At 43.7% G+C, this 19,882-nt stretch overlaps 1 protein-coding gene and 1 non-coding gene across 2 annotated transcripts in view; both read right to left on the reverse strand.

Moving 5' to 3' along the window:
* Positions 1–19,882, reverse strand: part of PLCE1 (phospholipase C epsilon 1) — a 212,689-nt gene that overhangs the window by 78,602 nt on the left and 114,205 nt on the right. The window contains 3 exon segments of the mRNA XM_014565458.2: positions 2,052–2,257; positions 4,085–4,343; positions 9,586–9,731. Coding sequence (XP_014420944.2) covers positions 2,052–2,257; positions 4,085–4,343; positions 9,586–9,731 — 611 coding nt within the window.
* On the reverse strand, positions 3,396–3,502 carry LOC116667396. Its single transcript, XR_004324280.1, has one exon. It is a non-coding gene; the product is annotated as a U6 spliceosomal RNA (small nuclear RNA).

Genomic DNA, 19,882 nt, shown 5'->3' on the forward strand with positions numbered 1-19,882 from the left:
CTTACAAGCAGAGTCTGAAAAATGGGAAGTGGAAGAGCAATGTTCTTAGGATGTAGATGATAAAAAATCATTATGGAGAGGACAAGGGAATAAGCAGAAAATTGGATATAAAGATTTCATGGGAGGTGATGAGATGAGGTAAGAAACTGATCACTGGACAGAATCCCAGACAAAAGGAAAGAATGGTAAATGGAAAGCTCAGAGGCTTGGTCTCTGAGACTCAACCAAGGTAGCATTCCTAAAAGTATTTTAGAAAAGCTGACACCTGTAATTTACATACACACCTATACACCCACACCCACACCCAGGGCCCCAAGTGAAAGCTGTTATAAAAAAGAGTCATATGAAATTCATGATTTTATCTATTCAGGGGTGATGTATCCATTATTTAAGGATTTAAGGAAGGAATTTTAGCCAGATATCAGTATGAGGAAAAGGCATGCTTCTCCCAAATATATTTGATTTTTCTCACAAATACTGTGAATCCTGATTCCCTCTTTCCCTTGGCCACTATCTCAGAACAAAATTTAGTCACTGTAAACATCATATAGTATATATTTCTGTATGTTTTATTTTTTCCGATCCTGTTTTCCTTTTTCTTTAATATCTTCAATTATTCATATTTATTCTTATAAGCATCTACAAAATCCTTTGTGGGAGGATGTAGACATATACATGATATCTATATATAGAGATGGGTAGATAGAGTTAGATACAGATTCAGGACTTAGATGGGTATAAGATGCGTCTTTGTGCATATTTGTAGATGGTCCTTTCTCTTTATATATAGAGTGGCACTAATGTCAGCAACAATTGTGAGAAAACTTTCAAATAATCTTTGACTTGAGATACACTTAAAAAGAACAAATGGTTGCAACTTAGTTGTGAGACATTTGAGCTTTAGGGATGAGACACTGTGGTAAGGGCAGTGATGATTAATCTTTGAGCACTTGGGTCCTCTATGGGGGAATGAGCTATGAAGTGAGGTTTGGAAGAAAGTCCAAAGACTTTGGAGAAATCTGGATACAGACTTACCTCCTTGAAACATAATAGCGTTAGAGATTCAGACACAGGCATTCATTTCTGTGTTTACAACTGATTCTAAAGATCTAGCGCTACAATTCCAAAGAAATTGTTTTCCAAAAACACTGTCCCCCTTCCCAATGAAAGCTCCCACACACACAGATAACTGGGAAAGGCTTTGCAAAACAAACAGCAATGTCTCACAAACGCACATATGCATGTACAAGGACTCGAGGACAACTTCAAGGTATGATTCATGAGTACTGAACACAAATAAAGCCTTTCGTGGCCAAGATGTCAAAGTCAATAGATGTAATAGTTTTGGATGGTGCTCAAGGATTCCTCTAGCTGGGCCAGGCTCTGCCATTTGAGTGGGGCTTCACCATGAGTAAATGGCCTTGAAGAGATGCAATGCCTGCCCCAAGACCACTGATTTCTGGACTTCTCATTTGGTTGTGGGTCAAGTACGCATGTCTGGCCAGACTGCAATGCCTGACAATACACAGCAATTGGAACAACTGAGCAGTCACAAAGCTGCAGAGGCCACCTGAAAGTGAGATCCCGAAACCACCTGCCTTAGAATCATCCAGAGGTCAGGGGAGCTGCCACAATACTGATTTCTGGGTATGACCGACTCCAGCCCTACTAACTCAGTATATTTGATTTAAAAATATGTTAACACTCACCCCTCTGCCCCACCCACGATGAATAAAAATCATTCTTATAGCAGCTATGAAATAAATAAAGGATCATGGTTCTAATTCTGAAATTTAATTTGTTACATTTTTAGAAATGGCAGGACAGCTCTAGTTTTTAAGAAGGGATCACAGATAGAAAGAAGTTAAATTTTAGAACAAAGCATCCAGATTAGAAAGGTAAATCCTAATTCAGAATTGGAAAAATTTAAAGATAAAGAAGCCCAGCTTACGGATAAAGGTGGTGGGTTTTTATGAAATGTCGACCTGAAACCAAACTGGAGTAGGAAAAAGAAGAAATAAGCAACCTAACTTTTAAAATGAAAAACTTACTGCCATCGGGCTTTATCCTTCAGGGAATTTTTCCTAGAGCCGGTCCCCTCACTGGGGCTGTCCTCCTCCTCCGTCTCCAGGCTTCGACTGCAGCTCCTGATGATCTGGAAGATGCTGTTGACCGTGGACTCCTTCTCCAAATTCTTTAAGCCATTTTGTCCCACTCGTTGTAAGAAATTATCTTGTCCACTGTAATCGGCTACAAACTACAGAAAAACATACTCAGAATTTGTTTTTGCAACTTCACACACTACATCTGAAGAATCTACTTGGCTAAGGGAACGAAATCATAACAGTCATAAATAATGGCATTTGGGCCTATTTTATTGAGGGGGGAAAAACAGAACCTCCAGGAAAAACATTTTTCCCTTTCACCACATGAAATATCCAACTCACTCTTGTTTCCACTAAGACAACTTTAGTCCCTCTAGGAATCAACACTCCACTTCGAATTTACAACACAGAAAGCAATATTATTTCAAGGTTCCCTAGGGAGAAGATTAGCTACTTTATGGAGGAAGGGCAGGGTTATTTTATCCTCGTAGTGAGAATTGAGAAAAACCACGACAAAGTCTATTATCCTATGGAACCAGATAAAATGCCTGGGGCCAAAGGAAATGGTTGAGAAAGGGTAACGTTTTGCTTTATTTTCCATATATCCTATTGTAACACATGGGCTTCCTGGTGGTTTGTAAGCTCTTATTGTCTGTATTTGTGATCAGGAAGTTTCTCCCATCAGAGGTGAGAGGGGCAGTGAGGCCATGAGATGTGTTTCCTCCTCCTGAGAGGTGAGGGAGCCAGTGTGGGTGCAGCTTGGGGGGCTTTCTATAAGCTTTCGCCTCCATTTCTTGCACCTTTAATCCCCCTTAGAAGCCAGGGAGCTGTAAACCGGTAGTGCTGCCGGCACCTGTCAGGGGCTCTTAAGTCTTCCGGATTCCAGGCAATGCTTTGGTTCCCAGGTGACCTGGAAGAGGCTGCAGTTTTAAAGGAGTTTTCTTACTGCCACTGAGAAGGAGCGTGTGTGAGTGTGAGCCTGTGTGTGTGTAAAGTAAACAGTGGGTGCTGTCACCATGGGGAGAATGAGTCTAGATTTGGGTGTGGGACTTCCAGGTATGAGATTCTTCAAAATTCTCCATAAAGTTCTTCCCTTTTAGTTGCTTTTTTCTTTTGTGTGTGTGTGTGGGGGGGGTAATTAGGTTTATTTATTTATTTATTTATTTATCTTCTAAACAGAGGTACTGGGGATTGAACCCAGGATCTTGTGCATCCTAAGTTCACGCTCTGTCATTGATCTATACCTTCCCTTTCCTTTCATTTCTTTCTTGCTTTTTTTTTTTAACATTTAAAAATATGGAATGCTTCACGAATTTGCGTGTCATCCTTATGCAGGGGCCATGCTAATCTTCTCTGTATTGTTCCAATTTTAGTATATGTGCTGCCGAAGCGAGCACTTCCTTTCATTTCTAAACACCATACAGAGGTTTCTGTATCGTCTTCCATTTCTCAGTGCCCAACGCCCTGAGTCTGAGCTCCCATGGTCCTCTCCACTCTGGGGATCAGGAACGAGATGCAAATCAGCCAGGGAGAAAAGAGGCACTGATTGTCCTTAGAGGGGGCACCAGCTTCCCCAGCATCCTCCCACAAAGGAGGAAAGGAATGGGGGCTCTGACCTCCCCCAAGTCTTTCTTCCACTGATTCAAAAAAGTTACTACTCTCGTATCCTCTGCACCCAGACATTCCCACCCAAGAAGAGAGAAGTCAATCCCATCAGCCTTTAAAAAAAATCAGAAAACAACCCCCATCTGTCCTTGTACTTACACATGGTCCCATTAACGCTAACTCAACAACATGAAGCCCCAGACAGTGCTAGCTGGCCTACTTTTCTCTGGAACTTCCAAGGACTCAACTGTTATCCAACACAGCAGTGAGAGATGATAACGCTGGGCTCAGAGAGCTCTTCTCTGGCTTCAGTGAGTGATGAGCCAAGTGGCAACAAAGACTCTCTAGACCACGAGGATTTTGAAAGGCCTCACCTCTAGAGTTTCTTCTTGGGAATTGTACCTCGGGCAAAGCTTCATGAGGCCAGAGGCTCCGTCAAGCACCTCGCAGAGCTCCTTAAGAAACACGCCACAGAACGGGACCACCTTACAGCCAGGGATGTGCAGCGCTCGCGTTACCACCTTCCTGTACTCGCAGGAGGATTCGTGCTGGGCCATAGCGTCCTTCAGGCTCCTCATGGTCTCCAGGTCAGACTGGTCCATAAACTGCCACATTTTTAAAACTTTTCTTGACCTATTGCAAGTCAGTGACATATTTTTTAGGCCAAAGGAGAAATAATGTAACTTACAGTAAAGAGCCTAAATGTCATACAAATTCATTCTTTCTGTTTATGTTTCCTTTATGTTTTAATACTCACATCTCCACCTATTTCCCCACATGATGTGACTATTACTTTAATAAATTGAAGCACAAAATTAAATAGGACAGATACATACAAAAACATGTGTGGGAGGAGTTAATTTCGGAGGGTGGGCGCTGAACTTCAGTTTGAGTTTCTCTGGTTTCCCAAAAGGGAAAAGTCGTGGGTAATATGGTTTCTGCAAATATTTACGGAGGCTGGCTCACAGGAAACGTGTTCCATCCACTCCTCCTGATCTCTGAAATGTTATTGGATGAGGCCAGTCCTGCAGTGATACATATGAAGTCTATTTTGGCTTCTTTTGTCAAACTGCTTCTACTGAATCCAGCTTTGACATTAAGTCATTAGCCCATCTTGAGGGACATTATCTTAAAGTATTATTTGCAGAACAGAATTTGTTTTTTTAGATGATGATGTCGTTCTATTTTACTTAAATTAAAAATTTTTTAAATTATTTTTTGGGAGGAGGTAATTAGGTTTATGTATTTATTTATTTTTTAAGTGGAGGTACTGGGAATTGAACCCAGGACCTCATGCAAGCTAAGCAGGCAATATACCACTGAGCTATACCCTCCCCTTGAAGAGGATGTTAAATGAGACTTTTCCTATTTTGAAACTGCCGCTGAGAACAACAGGTGACATTGAACCCCACCTTCTAAAAAGAGGCAGTGGGTGGTCACCAGGAGACCCAAACTGCCCTGCCCTCAGAGGTCTCTCAACCTCCATCAGCAGAGGAACTGGACCTGAGCAGCCAGGTAGGGAATGCTTCTTTGGCCAGGGCTGTCAGGGCGCCATATGTGAGAAGGAGGAAATCACCCCAAGTACAAGGGCTTCAAGGGAACTCTATGGAGAGGCTGACCCGGGTCCTGGCAGTTTGCTGATCATGCACACTTGCTGCTGTGTGACTAGGAAGCCTAAAGAGGAAATGCTGCCTGGAGCCACGGGATGGCAACATGAGGGAGAAGGTTCCAGTGGGCGTGTCCTGCATTTGCAGAGTCTGGGAGGACAAAATGCTGAGTGTTTCTGCATCAGGAACAGATACTGAAAGGCATTTGGACCCGAGCTGTCTTGAAAGGCCTGCCTGCCAAATGAGGTGACCCTAGTGGAGTCTGTGAGGGAGGGACCTCCAGAACCAGAGGCCAGGGGGCAAGGACTGAGTGGTCGGTCAGGCCAGAGGGTGCACTGCCCCTACCAGGTGATGGTGCAGTGGGAGGTCCCTATGGGACAGGAAGTGGGGGAAGCTAGAGCAGGTAACTAGGAAGAAACCCTGAAAGCACCCCCACACAGCTCTCTGTGGGGGCATCAAGGCCAGATCACAGCTGCCCCAGTCAAGGAAGACTTTACTCCTCCCCTCTTCTCCTCTTCTGCTCACTTTTTCTGCTGGGACCCTGAGCTGGAGGAAAAGGAAGAGAAAAGGTAAACATATCTTCCCACCCTATGGTGGCTTTTGGAGACTAGTGGGGCTGGGAAGTGTGGGGCAAGGGTGAAGCTTTAAATGAGAAGTTGAAATTTTCCTTTCTATCAGACTGGATTTTAAAAATTATTATGTAATATCTAAGATATGCAAAAGACAAAGAAGTACAACATGACAAACATCCATGCATCAACCTCTCAGTTTGAAAAATAAAACATTAATTAATATGGTTGAGGCCCCAGCAGATCCCTCCATGTCCTCGTCCCTCACCACAGGGGACCAACTGCAACTTCAGAGTTCTTTCCTCACAACTGATACCTTCCCGACACAGGTAGATAAGCAGTTTGTAGAACTGTTTGTGTGTCTTTAAACTTTATACAAATGGTGTCACACTGCAGGTACTTGCAGGCAACCTGGTTTTTTGGCACATCTGAACGATTCTGAGATTCCTTCGCGCTCCTGGGCATAGGGGAATGAGACTGCTTATTAACCACATGAGAGATCAGGAAAGATACAGGATCCCCCGAGGTGTGATCCAGAGTCTGGGAAGGGAGAGCCAATTGGGCAGGTTTGAAAGACAGTGAGGTCAGAAAAATAAAATTGTCTCCTGATTTCACCCAACTAAGTCCAGCCTGTCCTACAACGGGTTCCTTATAAGGTGGTGAGAATCCTTTTGGGGGCATGGATTGGAGGTTTAAATAAACGGAGTACCATGAGTGAGACACAGTTCTCATTATTTATTCACCCTTCTCTCCGTGAGTAATGGCGCAGTCATGGAACGCTGGGGGGCAAAGACAAACCTCAGCAAAGATCAACGATCCTTTGTTAGACTGCAAACTGGCACTTTTAAAAAACTTTTATTTCTTTTTATGATCATAAAAGTACTAGATGCTCATTGTAGACGATCTGGAAAATACCCCAAATATCGAAAATCCACCCATAGTTCTTCCATACACAGACAACATTAGGTATATTTCCTTCCAGTATTTACTCCATTTGTGTCTGTCTAGTCTAAATATTTTATAAATTTTGGTTAAATATTGCTAAGGTTATTAAGTACAGACAGTTTTGTTCCCAGGTAGTTTGACATATTATGTGTTGTTTTCCAATCATATTAAACATTTTTCATATATATACCATTTTTGGTTGCTAAATAATATTCCATTGTATGGGCATCATGTTATTTCCTTCATTTTTCTCTTGGTGTTCATTTGGGTTATTATTTAAAAATTGAGATATAGTTGACTTTTGGGTTATTTTATGTTGATACTAAAATTGAGTAAATATTGTTATATATAATTCTTTGTACTAATTGTTTCCTAGAAATAGCTGAGAATTTATTTTGAGGAAACGAAACAGACAGTCTATAGAAAATCCAAGTCACTTAATAAGGTTGTACCCTCTTCCCATCTAATTGTTTAAAAAATGAAAAACTTCAGTTATATTGGTGTAGTTCAATTACTTGTAATCGAAATATTTTCAAACCTGAAAGTACACACACGAGCTCTGCCTCCACCATCATTCCAACATAAGGTCATCTAGCAACTTACCTCCTGGATATGTTGTGAATATTGTATATTGTTCCAGCCAAAGAGCAAATACATCTGGTACTTTTACCCATCTATTTGTAAAGAGCAGTTCAATTTTAAGCCAAATATAGGAGCATGAAACTAGGGGCAGTGGGTCTGCGAGGCACAGGAATCAATGTTGAGGTTTAGCTGGTTTGAGGTTATTGCTCACCTAAGAAAGAATTACTTGGCTTTATGGACCTTTTGGATTTCGAATTCAAACTAAGTTGGGTCTAAAAGACACATTCACTCAAGGCTTCCGCAGGTCATTCCTGAGGCCATCCTTGTATCAAGAGAATCTCTAACACATGGTATGTGGCAGCCCTCCAGGATGGCCTCCTGCTGCAGTGCAGTCCCCAACCACCATGGACCAGTGCTGGTCCTATGTGACCAGTGCAGTGTGTCAGAGGTGACGGTGTGTGACCTCTGAGGCCAGGGCAGAAACGGCACTGCAGTTTCTGCCTTGCTCTTTTGGACTGCCCACCTCGGAGGGAGCCGGCTGCCATGCTGTGGGGACAGTGACATCCAGAAGAGAGGAAATGAGGTCCCCAGACAACAGCTAACAACAGTTTGCCAGCCAAACCCAAAAGGATAAGCATCATTAAAACAGAACTGTTTTATCCCAATGTGATTTTTTTAAGAGAAAAATAGCACAAGTTCTTTGTAGAAGATTTATTACAAAAAGAACCAAGTCATCTGGATATAGCCTTCTATTCTCCCCATAGTTTTTCTGTTTCTCCTTTTGAGCTATGCCCAGTGCATTTGTATGACCATATTAAATGCCAGTGACAGGATCATTTGAGTTTATTCTTAGTTAAGAAAGTTCAAAAGGACAAAAAAACTTTCCAACTCAGAATTTTCCTCTCAGCTTCCAACCCTGAATCCCTATGTGGGGCCTGGAGAATCAAAGGGAAAAACCTCAAAATATTTTTAAGCAAGATCTATTTATAGTGAAAATCCTCACTGGGAAGGTGAAGCTCAGACAACAGCAGCAATGATGGGTTCTCTGGAGCCTAACTCCAGACAGGACACACATGCTCAACACCTGACATTATCTCACTAAGTCCTCTGTAAAGGGGTAGGTGCTTTTCATTATTGTCCCCATTTACAGATGAAGAAACTGAGGCTCAGTGAGGTCAGGTCACTGGCCCAGATTACACAGCTACTCCATGGGGGAGCCAGGATTTGGTTCCCTGTTATTGTAATTTGACCACCCACACTCTTCTTCCTCACTCCACACTGCCACCCCCAAGAGAGAGGGGCCGTTGCTTTACACAAGGTACCTTAGGCTGAAAGGGAATAATGCAGGAGGCTTTACTGATGGAATGGTGATCTTATTATTAGCTTGATGGAGAAAGTGTAAGAGCAGGATATCATAGAGGTTAAGGGCAAGGGCTCTTAAGTCAAGGCTGCCTGCGTTCGCATCCAGCCATGCCAGGTGACCTTGGGTGAGTGGCTTAACTTCTTCTGACCTTAGTTAGAAGTTTCTTCTTTTGCATGGTGTGGGAATAATAACAGTATCTACCTCAAAAAATTGTTCTGAGAATGAAAAGATTTAATGCCACGGAGTATACTTAGTCTGATACTTGACACGTAGTAAGTGTTCGGTAAAAACGAGAGCTATCTTTTTCATTGTTGTTGTTTTATGGATTATCTTTTTTTTTTAAACTGAAGTGCAGTTGATTTACTGAGAGCTAACATTATTAAATGATTATTATCAATGTTAGCCACTGTTATTATTAAGGGCAGTCAGCGGCTGGGAGTTTGTAGTGCTGGAGTAATTCGTAAGGCAGAGCTGGGAATAGGCAGATAACAGTGGGGCTTACAGGGCAGGCAGGGGAAGAAAGTCCGTGATGGGGTTGATGGAGTTATGCAATCAGATACTCAGCTAGGCCAAGAGTATGGGATCAAAGCAGACACAGCCAATTAGGATCATGACTGTGCACAGGGGCTGAATTCTGCAGCATCTTTGAGGGGCAGGATTGTGGCACTAGCACAGGAGAATATATCTCCCCCAAATAATCACTACCCATTGCCTGGTTTGGGTAAACAGGGTTACCCAGGCAATTACATCAGCGCCCTTCGGCTGGTAAGAAGAAACCCCCAGATCAGCCTACTCCCCACTGCCCATACCTGAGGCCAGCCAAGAACTCCATGACGGCGTTGTAGTTGCCCATGTTCCAGCAGCACTTGGCCACATGCACCAAGTACGAGAAGACTTCCCGCTTCTCCTCCATGGAGCCCGCCGTGAGGATCAGCCACGTCACCCAGGAGCTCACCTGGAGATGGAGAGAGGCGTCCACTGAAACCATGCCCTGGAAGCTTGATACATATTTTTTCATAAGAAAAATGTCTTTTTTAAAAAAATCAGTTTATTAGGAAAGGAAGGACCTGGCCAAGAGACTGACGTGAAGCTCTAGCTTCATCACCGCTTTGTGATGGGATTAACCCTCTCTGTGTTCTTCATCTCCATCTTTAAAATGAGGCTGCAATATAACCCACAAAATCCTTTCTCATCGATAAAATTCCATGAGACCATAAGAAAATAAAGCCCAAGATTAATATTGATTTAAGTATATCTGACTGATGGAGCAAGATTAAATGTAATCAATGCACTTAGCCCTTGAATGACAGTCCATTCGTCAAGTAGTAAAACGTATATTAAGTGAAAAAATGTAAAAAATTTTTTTGAACTATCTTTCATAAATACATTATCTATTATGTTCCTCAAATGACTAAATGATGAGAACCAATACAACACTTATTATATAACTGTTCTAAGCACTTTATATACATCAACTCACTTTTCTCTCACAACAATCCTAATAGTCAGGGACTATAATTATCCTCATTTTATAGATGAGAAAACAGAAGGACAGTGGGCCTAAGAGACTTGCTCAAGGTCCCCAACCAATAGGTGGCAAAACCTGAATTAAAACTGAGGGCTGAGCCACAGAGGTGACACCATTAACCACTCACTACCGCCTAATGTGTATACATGAAATCTACTGTTCTCCTGGATCGAGGCTTAAATTTAGTCTAATGTGACTTGTCTTTTCTACTACATAGCCTGGAATATAATATTTAATAGGGATCTTCTACTGAAGTCTCCCCTTTATGAACGCTGCCTCAGAATCCTCTTAATCTCTAGGATTATTCTGCTGCTACCTATACTTTGGTGCTTGGACACTAGTGTTCACTTAAGTTACTTTCCCATCCTGGTTAATGTCTGGGCTGATAAGCTTGGTTGTTAACAGATCAAAACCTTGATCTTGACCCCATCACGGTCCATTAGTTGTACGTGGTTCAGCAACAGTGATGAAACCTGGAGAGCAACTCACTTCCCTGACCTGAGTGAGAGTGAAGCCTGAACGGAGAGTTCATGGTGACCCATGACAACAACCGCAGGGAGAAAAGAGTTCAAGGTCTAAAGCAACCGCTTCCTTGACTCTCTCCCAACCCCAAATAAAATGAGAGGAATGAACGGCATTTCGTGTTGGCAGCAACCACAAAGGGCAGTCCAACCCCATTCTTCCCGACCAGGAATCTAAGGCTCATGGGAGAAGTGACTTTCGGAGGTCACAATTCAATTCAGTGTCAAAACTAGGACTCCCAGGCTGGTGCTCTTTCATCTAGTGAAGGGTAGCTAATTTTTTAAACTTGGCACTGGTAGGTCCTTCAGAGCACTCAGTAAGAGCTGCATGTTTGAAAACAGAGCTGGAATCAAAGGAGAAGGTACCGAGAAGAGTACCAAGAAATGATTAAAGAAACGAAAAAAAAAAAAAAACAGAAGAGAAGGATGCTAAACACCTCTTTCCTCTCCCTACACAGAAACAAAGAGGGAAATAGCAATGGGGAATTTCAGTCTGAAACAGGGTTGTACTCTGGTACCAGCCAGGAGCCCTGCGTAATAATCTGTCTCTTCCCTTCTGAAACTGGCTGCAGTGAAATGTGATGAGCCACCTGCCATCCCTGAGGCTGGTCTCAGCCCAGTGGGCTCCGAGCAGGTACCTCTGCTCTCCACCTGCCCTGGGCGTTGCTGGGCTCTGGTGAAACATCAGGAGAACAGATCTGGAATCAGACCCCTAGGATGATGAGCTGTGGTCCACATCATCCTACAAGGAATTCAGAGCCTCTTGGGAGAAAGATAACCATTCACCTGATCTCCAGGCACCGCCTTGAGCACACAGGAACCCTCTGGGATTCCCTGAGCCACCCCTTCTCCTGCAGCTATGAGCAAGCTCTGATCCACTGTCTCCATGCCTGTCCCTTCACCTGGTTACCCAGTGAAAAGTCACCTTTGTGGAACTCTGGCTCTCTAGAGCAAGGAATTATTTTGCCAGTGGGGTCATGGTTACTTCCAGCCAATTCCTCCTTTGGTGTGATTAGCTTTTGATAAGCCCTATCCTACTATAAGATCATCAGAAAACACTTAGAATCATAACATCATTGACTCTTTGAGCTAGACATTCAAACCCATCTCCTCACAAATAAAAATGAAATCCTGAAACGTTAAAATCATTCCTGAAAGACACCCAGTGTGGGGATAACTCAGTGGTACAGTGCATGCTTAGCATGCATGAGGTCCTGGGTTCAATCCCCAGGACCTTTATTAAAAATAAATATATAAGTAAATACATAAACTGAATTCCCTCCCCTCCCCCAAAAATAAATTTAAAAAATTAAACGATAAAGATATACCTATTAAAAAAAAAGACACTCAATGCATTAGTTCTTGAGGCCTCTGGCTATATTCTTTCTATGACTTTAGCTCCCTTCTTATTGAAATTGACAGCAAATCAGTGTCTCTGCAGAGTCACTGTTCTTTCAGGCTATTCTGGTACCACACAATGACTTATTAGCACAGTGGCCTGAAAGGGTTAATTTATCTTCCCCTGGAGAGACCTGCTTCACAGAGAAGGCACAGACCGTCACGTGGTTTGTGCCTCAAACCTGATCACACAACCAGATTTATTCCCTATCAGTCAAATCATTTTCCATATACTTTCCCACAATGCTAGGAAAAAAAATAGTGATACCATATTTCACATGGAAACCTAATTTAAACCAACTGTTCCATCTCCGAGTGTGTGTCCCCAGGGCTTGGTTACTGAGATTATGTAAGCACTGTTATCTCACACACACACACACACACACACACACACACACACACACACACACACACACACACACACAGACACTTACCCTCCAACATCTGCTAACAGACTTCAGGGACAATTCTTATTGTGGTCTAATGTATTCATAATTCTACAGGCATTAAGTCATGAGAGTGTCACCACTAATTATAAAAAATAAATGACACAAAAAGTGATGACACAAACTTGGTCATATTTACTAAGCAGACAATGGGATGTATTGCCAATCCAAAAAGGATTTCAGGACACTGAAATCACACAGGAAAAACATACAAATTGCACACGTGTACAGTACTATGATTCAAGAGTAGGGAATCACTCTAGAGTAGAAAGGTGTTAAATGTGGCAGATTATTTTGCCTTACTTTCAAACTTATTACTTATCATTACATTTATTATTTTGCCTTACTTCAATGGTCAGCACAGCATGGAGAGAGAATCTGGCCCCCAGCCCAGTTCTTTAAGGGTTCCTCCCAGAAGCTCTGTGCTTACCCTGATGACCCTGACCCCTTCCTACATGCCTACAGCCCCTCCACAATCGCTCCCCCAGTGTTTTTTTTCCTTCCTCCTCCAGCCTTTCTCAGTACTCTTAGGCCTAGCTGAAGTGAACAGCCTGCTCTCTCATCTCGTGTCAAATACCTTACCGGCATCACACAGGCTCAATTTGGGAGGAATGATCTTGCTCCATTCAAAACCACCTTTCCCTGGTCCACCACGTCTTGCCTGCGTCCTTTGTAGAGCCGAATCCTCACCCCAGCCCTCGAGGCCCCTGTCTGTTCTCCAACCTCACTCGGCCCTCGCCACACCCCTGTTTCAGGGAGGTGAACTAGGCTTTTCCCTTCTTGTGGATCTTGTACTGGTTGTTCTTTCTTTACATGGGAAGGCTTTCCTCAACCTACCTTTAGTTTAACTAATGCCAACTCATCCCTTAGGCAGAACTGTGCTTAGACCTGCAGTCAGGATCCCTGCCTGGGCCCCAGGCTTTGAAAGGCCCATGTTGGCCCTCATCCAGCTCTGCCCCCTCTACAGAGTGAGAAACCTGTTGGGTGGAGGGAACATATCTGCTGTGCCCCCACTTCCAGATCATTCACCCCTGTAGACTCAGGACCCCCAGTCCCCTGTCCAAACAGCCCCAAGCCCACTTCCAGGCCAGCAAGGGGCTATTATCTGCATTGGTCCTCCTGAGAGTAGATCATAACTCTAGATCCGAAGGCTGGCCTAGGACCTCTGGGGTGGTGGTGTGTGGACGGAGTTTACACATGAAGCCTGAGGTGTCCATGCAACACAGGCATATGAGCCAGGATGGAAAGAGGAAGTGGGCAGGCCACAGGCAAGGCTTCTTTTGTACTTCATCCTGACTCCCCTAAAGTCAGGGGCAGGGCTGCCTTCAGGAATCTGACAAAAGCATCACTGCCTTGAGGAGGCCTGTGCACGTGCTGTGTGTTATGCGCTGCCTCTGCATCTCCTTGGCCCCAGACTCCCTGAGCAGTCAGCACTGTGCTCCCCAAAAGGCAGACATCGGGGATACCATGCTCACAGTCGCCAAGCCCACCGTAAGTGCCTGATGAGAGTCTGGGACTGCATGGAAGTGACCTCCCCCAGGAAGGCCTTTCTGAGGGCCCACCTGGCACCTCACATGCGACTTCCTCCTGCTTCCCTTTCACCGATTGCTGGACCTTATGCCTGCACTTGGATTCTCACAGCTGCATGGATTTGCATCTGGCTTATTTTGGTTGTGTTTGTTTCCCTGACTCTTTCACATGGGTTTGTTCTGTCTCACCACCAAGACCTTAAGTCCTTGAGGGCAGAGACCATCTTTCCCACATCTCCAGTGTGGGGATGCTCCGTGCCCCCGACTGACAGGCAGGCCACTCAGGGTCCCAGGAGGCCGTGGGCAGAGAAGATTCTCAGCCTTCGAACAGTCAGAGATTATATTTGGGAAAAGGCCTGAACACTTCCCACTGCCGTTCCCAGGTCCAGAGAAAGGGGACGAATGACTTTCTGCCAAAAAGTTTTTTTGAATACACTGAGCAGTTTTTGGAGAAAGATGATCCTTTTAATGGGAATCTGGTCACCCTAAGTGCAAAGTCCAGGCTCAGACGGTGAAATGTAAAGAAGACAATGAAAACCTATGTAGACAGAGCTCTTCTAAACTGGGTCGTGTGCATGCACATCTATACATGCCCTCCGTGGGGCTTACTAGAACAGCCCTTGAACTAGAGCGTGTGGCATGCACATGCGGGCAACACACAGACACATAGACACACACACACACGCGCACACACACACACACACACCCTGCCTAGGCAGTACTCCTCACAGTGTGGGCCCCAGCACCAGAATCTCTGGACTGGTGGTAGGGTGTTTGCTCAAATGCAGAGTCCAAGGCCTCACCTCGACCTAGAAACCAGACTTTCTAGGAGTGGAGCCCAGGAATCTGCACCTTTAGCTATCTCCCTGACGTTCTCATACACACTGAAGTTGAGAGCGATCCCAGAGGTTCAGCATCCCTTCCTGCACCCCTGAGCCTCGGGTCAGAAAAGCATCACTTCTGTAGGACCTGTCCAATACTATAAGTCACTGCCTCGGTCACACTACCTGAGAGTGGCGCTGTGACCCACCTGGAACATGGGAGGAGGAGCCGGCGGGAGGCAGCACAGTGCAGGTGGGGAGCGTGGGCGCCGGAGCTGAATGAACTTGCGTTCGACTCCCAGTTCCACTGTTTCCTTGCGCAGGTCCCCGAGGCAAGCCACCCACCCTCCCTGAGTCTCATGTCCCTTTCCAGTAAAAGGGGACTAATACCCCATACAATTATTCTCAGGGTGAAAGTGGAGACTGTATCTAAAGATCCCAACATGATGCTCAGCGTGTAGGTAAGGCTCCATAGACGTTTGCTACTGCGACCACCTGCTGCCACGACAACTACGATTAACATTGCTATCTGAGTTGTGGAGAAGCTGAATTCCAGGAAGCAGAGTACAGAAATCCAGAAGAGAGGACTCTTTAAGTCCCGTTGCCTAACTACGAGGAAGGAAGTAGTTCAAGGCTGGACCAGGAAGAATTTGTAGTTGCTTTGAGAAGGAACTGTCCTGAAAGTGTAACTCACCTATTTCCCCCTTTCTGAAGGCTTCCATGACTCCCTATTAGGAATAAAATATCCTTTTTCTTTCCTATTTAAATTGCCTAATTCCATATACATAAGTACATATGTATATATATATGTATGTACAGGTGTATTAATACACCTTGTTCTAAACCAGTCCTCCCAACTTCCCCCAACTGTGAACTCCTTAAAGCAGAGGCCAGGACTTATTCATGCTGGAGTCTCAGGACTGAGGATACAGTGGCCAGCAAGTTACCCATGCCTGGGCATCCTCCTTGATGTGAAATGAGTCCCGAAGAGTCTCTTGAACTCCTGGTCCTTCCTGGCATGGTTCATCCACGACTCTTTGTTCAGGAGAGACACAGATGGAAAAAGGGAAGCACCTAAGGGTGGCTTCTGCAGAAGCCCTAAACACATCTTGGACTATACCCCCACCATGTCCCCTCAAACTGCATCACAATTGTCTACAGAACAAACTCTAAACCTCTTTTTTGGCCTTCAAGCCTGGTACCATGTGATCTAGATTTACATTCCTAGCATTAATTGTCACTGTTGCCCACTGCTCATCTGTCTGACATCCCAGTCCTACTACATTTTGCATCATGTCCTATTCTCTACCTTCCTGTCTCTATGGTATTGTTCAGTCTGTCTCCTTGTATCATGAGCACACAGGGGATTTTGTGTTTATTTGTTTTCCTATGCCTGTCCAACATCTCTTAGTTGCTTAGTTGAATCATCTTTTCCCCATCTTAATCTATACAGATTACATGAAGCTGCCCCTCCCCTGCCTTTAGGTCTGGCCTCAGTGATTTGTTCAAAGAGCTCTCCTTTGGTCTTCTGCTGAAACTATCTGGAAAAGAGACACAATCTTCATTGGAATGATAAACTCCAAAGATATGAGCCTGGAGCTATTGATGGCTGTCTTTGCCACAGTAACAGGAGCGTCTGTCTGAGAATGAAGCCAACATAAAAGAAAGATTCCTGAGGACATTGGTCAGATTCCTAGATCCAGCTGTACTTGAAGCCCTATGAAGTTTCCATATAATATATGAAAAAATTCTTTTAGTTTGTTTAAGCAGGTTTGAGTTGAGTTGCTGTTAACTTGCAGCTGGAAAAAAAATCCTTGACCCTTCTTATCAGATGACCCTCTTTCTTCCCACAAACACTTATGGGCTATGTACTGTGCACCATGTAGGATGCTAGTAAACAAGACAAATATGGCACCTGCCCTTGGTGAGCTTGGAGCCTTGTGGGGACAATAACATAAACAAGTAATTAAGTAGTAGTATGGTTGATACTATGGTTGGGTATGTATAAGGCCAACTTTACCTATTCATATGCTGCCATCTTTGGAAGGCCAATCTTTTTACCACTCCTTGGTCCCAGCTGCCCTCCCAAAGCATTTTATTTATATCTCTATAACAGTGCTTATTCTTTCCACAAACAGTCACTGCATGCCTGTGAATTTGCCAGGAACTATGCTAGGCATGGGGGCAAGAGAGGTTGCAGCAAGTATAAGAAAAGTAAGGTAGCATGCTTGGCCTTGCAATAAAGTCAACTGTATATACATCCACCTCCTCTAAATTGTCAGCTTTTTGAGAATAGAGACATGTTACTCTGGCCATCTTTTCATTGTTTGCAGAATGTCTTCCCTGTAGTATGCAAAAGGTATGTTTATTCTCAAATTCTTCAACTTAAAATTCTCTAAATACTCAGAAATTACGTTCTAAATTCACTAGAATTATTTACTGTTTTTTGAAATCAGTTTTCCTTTATTTTGGTTCCATTTAACCAACAGCTAGTATCATAAGTTACATGTGAATGTTCCTAAGATGTGAACTCTAGAAGCTCTTGACAAGTCCTCAATTCACATGACATAATTTAAACTGTCTTTTTGTATAAAGAATAAAGTTATTAAAAGTTTTGAATATGTTTTGCTGTTCTACTCTTTGTGACACTACATTACTTTAAAAAAATTGACGTATAGTTGACATATAACATTATATTAGTTTCAGATATACAACATACTGATTTGATATTTGTATATATTGTGAAATGATTATCACAATAAGTCCAGTTAACATCCATTGCCACACATAGTTACAAAAAATTTTTTTTCTTATAATGAGGGCTTTTCAGATCTACTCTCTTAGCAACTTTTAAATATGCACAACAGTATTATTAACTATAGTCACCATGCTGCATATTATATCCTCATGACTTAATTATCTTATAACTGTCAGTTTATACATTTTGACCCCCTTCACTCATTTCTTCCACCCCCCGCCCCTTGCCCCTGACAACCACCAATCTGTTCTCTGTATCTATGAGCTTGGTTTTTTGTTTTATTTTGTTTTGCTTTAAATTCCACATATAAGTGAGATCACAGGGTAGCTAGTTCTCTTTCTCTGTCTGACATTTCTCTTATTTAGTATAATGCTCTTGAGGTCCATTCACATTCTCCACAAATGACAAGATTTCATTCTTTTGTAGGGCTATTTACTATTTAAAAACCAACCGGGGGGAAAATATTTTGCCTTAGCAACGCAAATGCCATTTCTACTTAAATGGACTGCAGAGAATTGCAACAGCTGTGCAGGCTGTGTTACCCTCGTACCACAAGCAACTGAATGGATCATTCATTCTGAAACCAATTTTTAGATGGTAATCAAAAGTAAGCCTCATTTCATGCATATTCTCCCCTTTTGTAAGACTATTTATTGATAGTCCTGGAATAGGGTCTTTGTTATTTCATCCCATTTTAATGATGGGATTAAAACCCATGGCTAGCAGTTTACATAACACGTCTTGGTATAAGTGAGTTGTTAGCTCCAGACTATCCTGATCCTATAGCAGGGCCACTGATGAATCAATTTGCTCTCCTCTTTGCATGATTTTAATAATGACATTTATAGGAACAACAGCTTCCGTGTATTGGGCAAGTGCTTGGGAGAGGGAAACTGCTTATCCCCTTTTAATCCTCTCTGCCCTACACGCTGGTTCCCCTTTTACAGAAGAGGAAGCTGAGGTTCAGAGTGGCTAAGCTAGATTTCCCAAGGTGACATAACCGCTTTTAAACGACCGTGCTTTACCACTTTCCATTTTCTCCTGAACATTAGACAAAAGAGGGAGTCAATTACAGCTTCTAGCGCTGACAACTGCCCTGATCTACTGAGCAGAAAGATGCCTTAGCAAAGGCTACGTGAAGATCTGAGCAGCAGAATCACATTTCCTTTAGAAGCAGAATGTTAGTGTTCTGAGAGGTCACAGAGAATGTGGTGCAGGCGCTTGCCAGCTGTTTACATGTCTAAAATTCTAAGTTTTCTACAGCACACAGAATAGGACTGTGTCCTCATGAATTAGAGTCTGGAAATGAAAGGAGTGTGTGGGAGAAGGCCTGGGAGGGTCCCATCCCTGCAGCTCATTCATGAAGACAGCTCGGTGTCCCAGGCAGAAGTTTGAGAGAGAGAGTCAGGAGATGCCCCAAGAAAACCCTGCCCGAGTGGCTGCCACCACTGGAGTGGCCTACTCACTCTCCCTGTCCCTGCAGCCCCTCCACTCCAGCTAAGTTGTAGGACCTTCAGCAAATCCATACTCATTGAGCAGATCTTTGCTGAGCGCCCTCCCTCCAGGAGCTCACACTCCAGTGGGCACCACGCTGGGCACTGGGGTATGCAGTGAATGAGGTAGACACTGTCCCTGCCTCCCAGGAGATGGTGGCATCGGTGCCACTCACCATGACTGGTCCCTTCCCACCTCAGCTGTAACCTGCCTCCCACTGGGGCTCTCCTTCACCTCTCCTCACCAGGAATCTCAATTGGGCAGTGCCAGTGGACACTGAGAGGCTGATCTGTCGCAGGCTGCGTCTGCCCTTTTGGGACATCAGTGAAATAATAATTATATAAAATGCTCTTAAAGCGTCTACTTACATAGACTCTGTGTTAAGTACTTAACATGCATTAATTCCTTTAACCCTACAACAACCCAGTGAAGTGCACGTCATCATCACCCCATTTAACAGATGAATGGAAGCACAGAGAGGTTTAGTCACTAGCCCAGTGTCACACAGCTAGTAAGTTGTGAAGGGGGATCCCAAGCCAGGCAGCCCAGTCCCAGAGACCAGGCTCATAATATTGTCCTTTGCTGGTGCCAGTTGATTCTCTCTCTCTCCC

Source organism: Camelus ferus, chromosome 11 (genome assembly GCF_009834535.1).
Source record: "Camelus ferus isolate YT-003-E chromosome 11, BCGSAC_Cfer_1.0, whole genome shotgun sequence".
Taxonomy (NCBI): Eukaryota; Metazoa; Chordata; class Mammalia; order Artiodactyla; family Camelidae; genus Camelus; species Camelus ferus.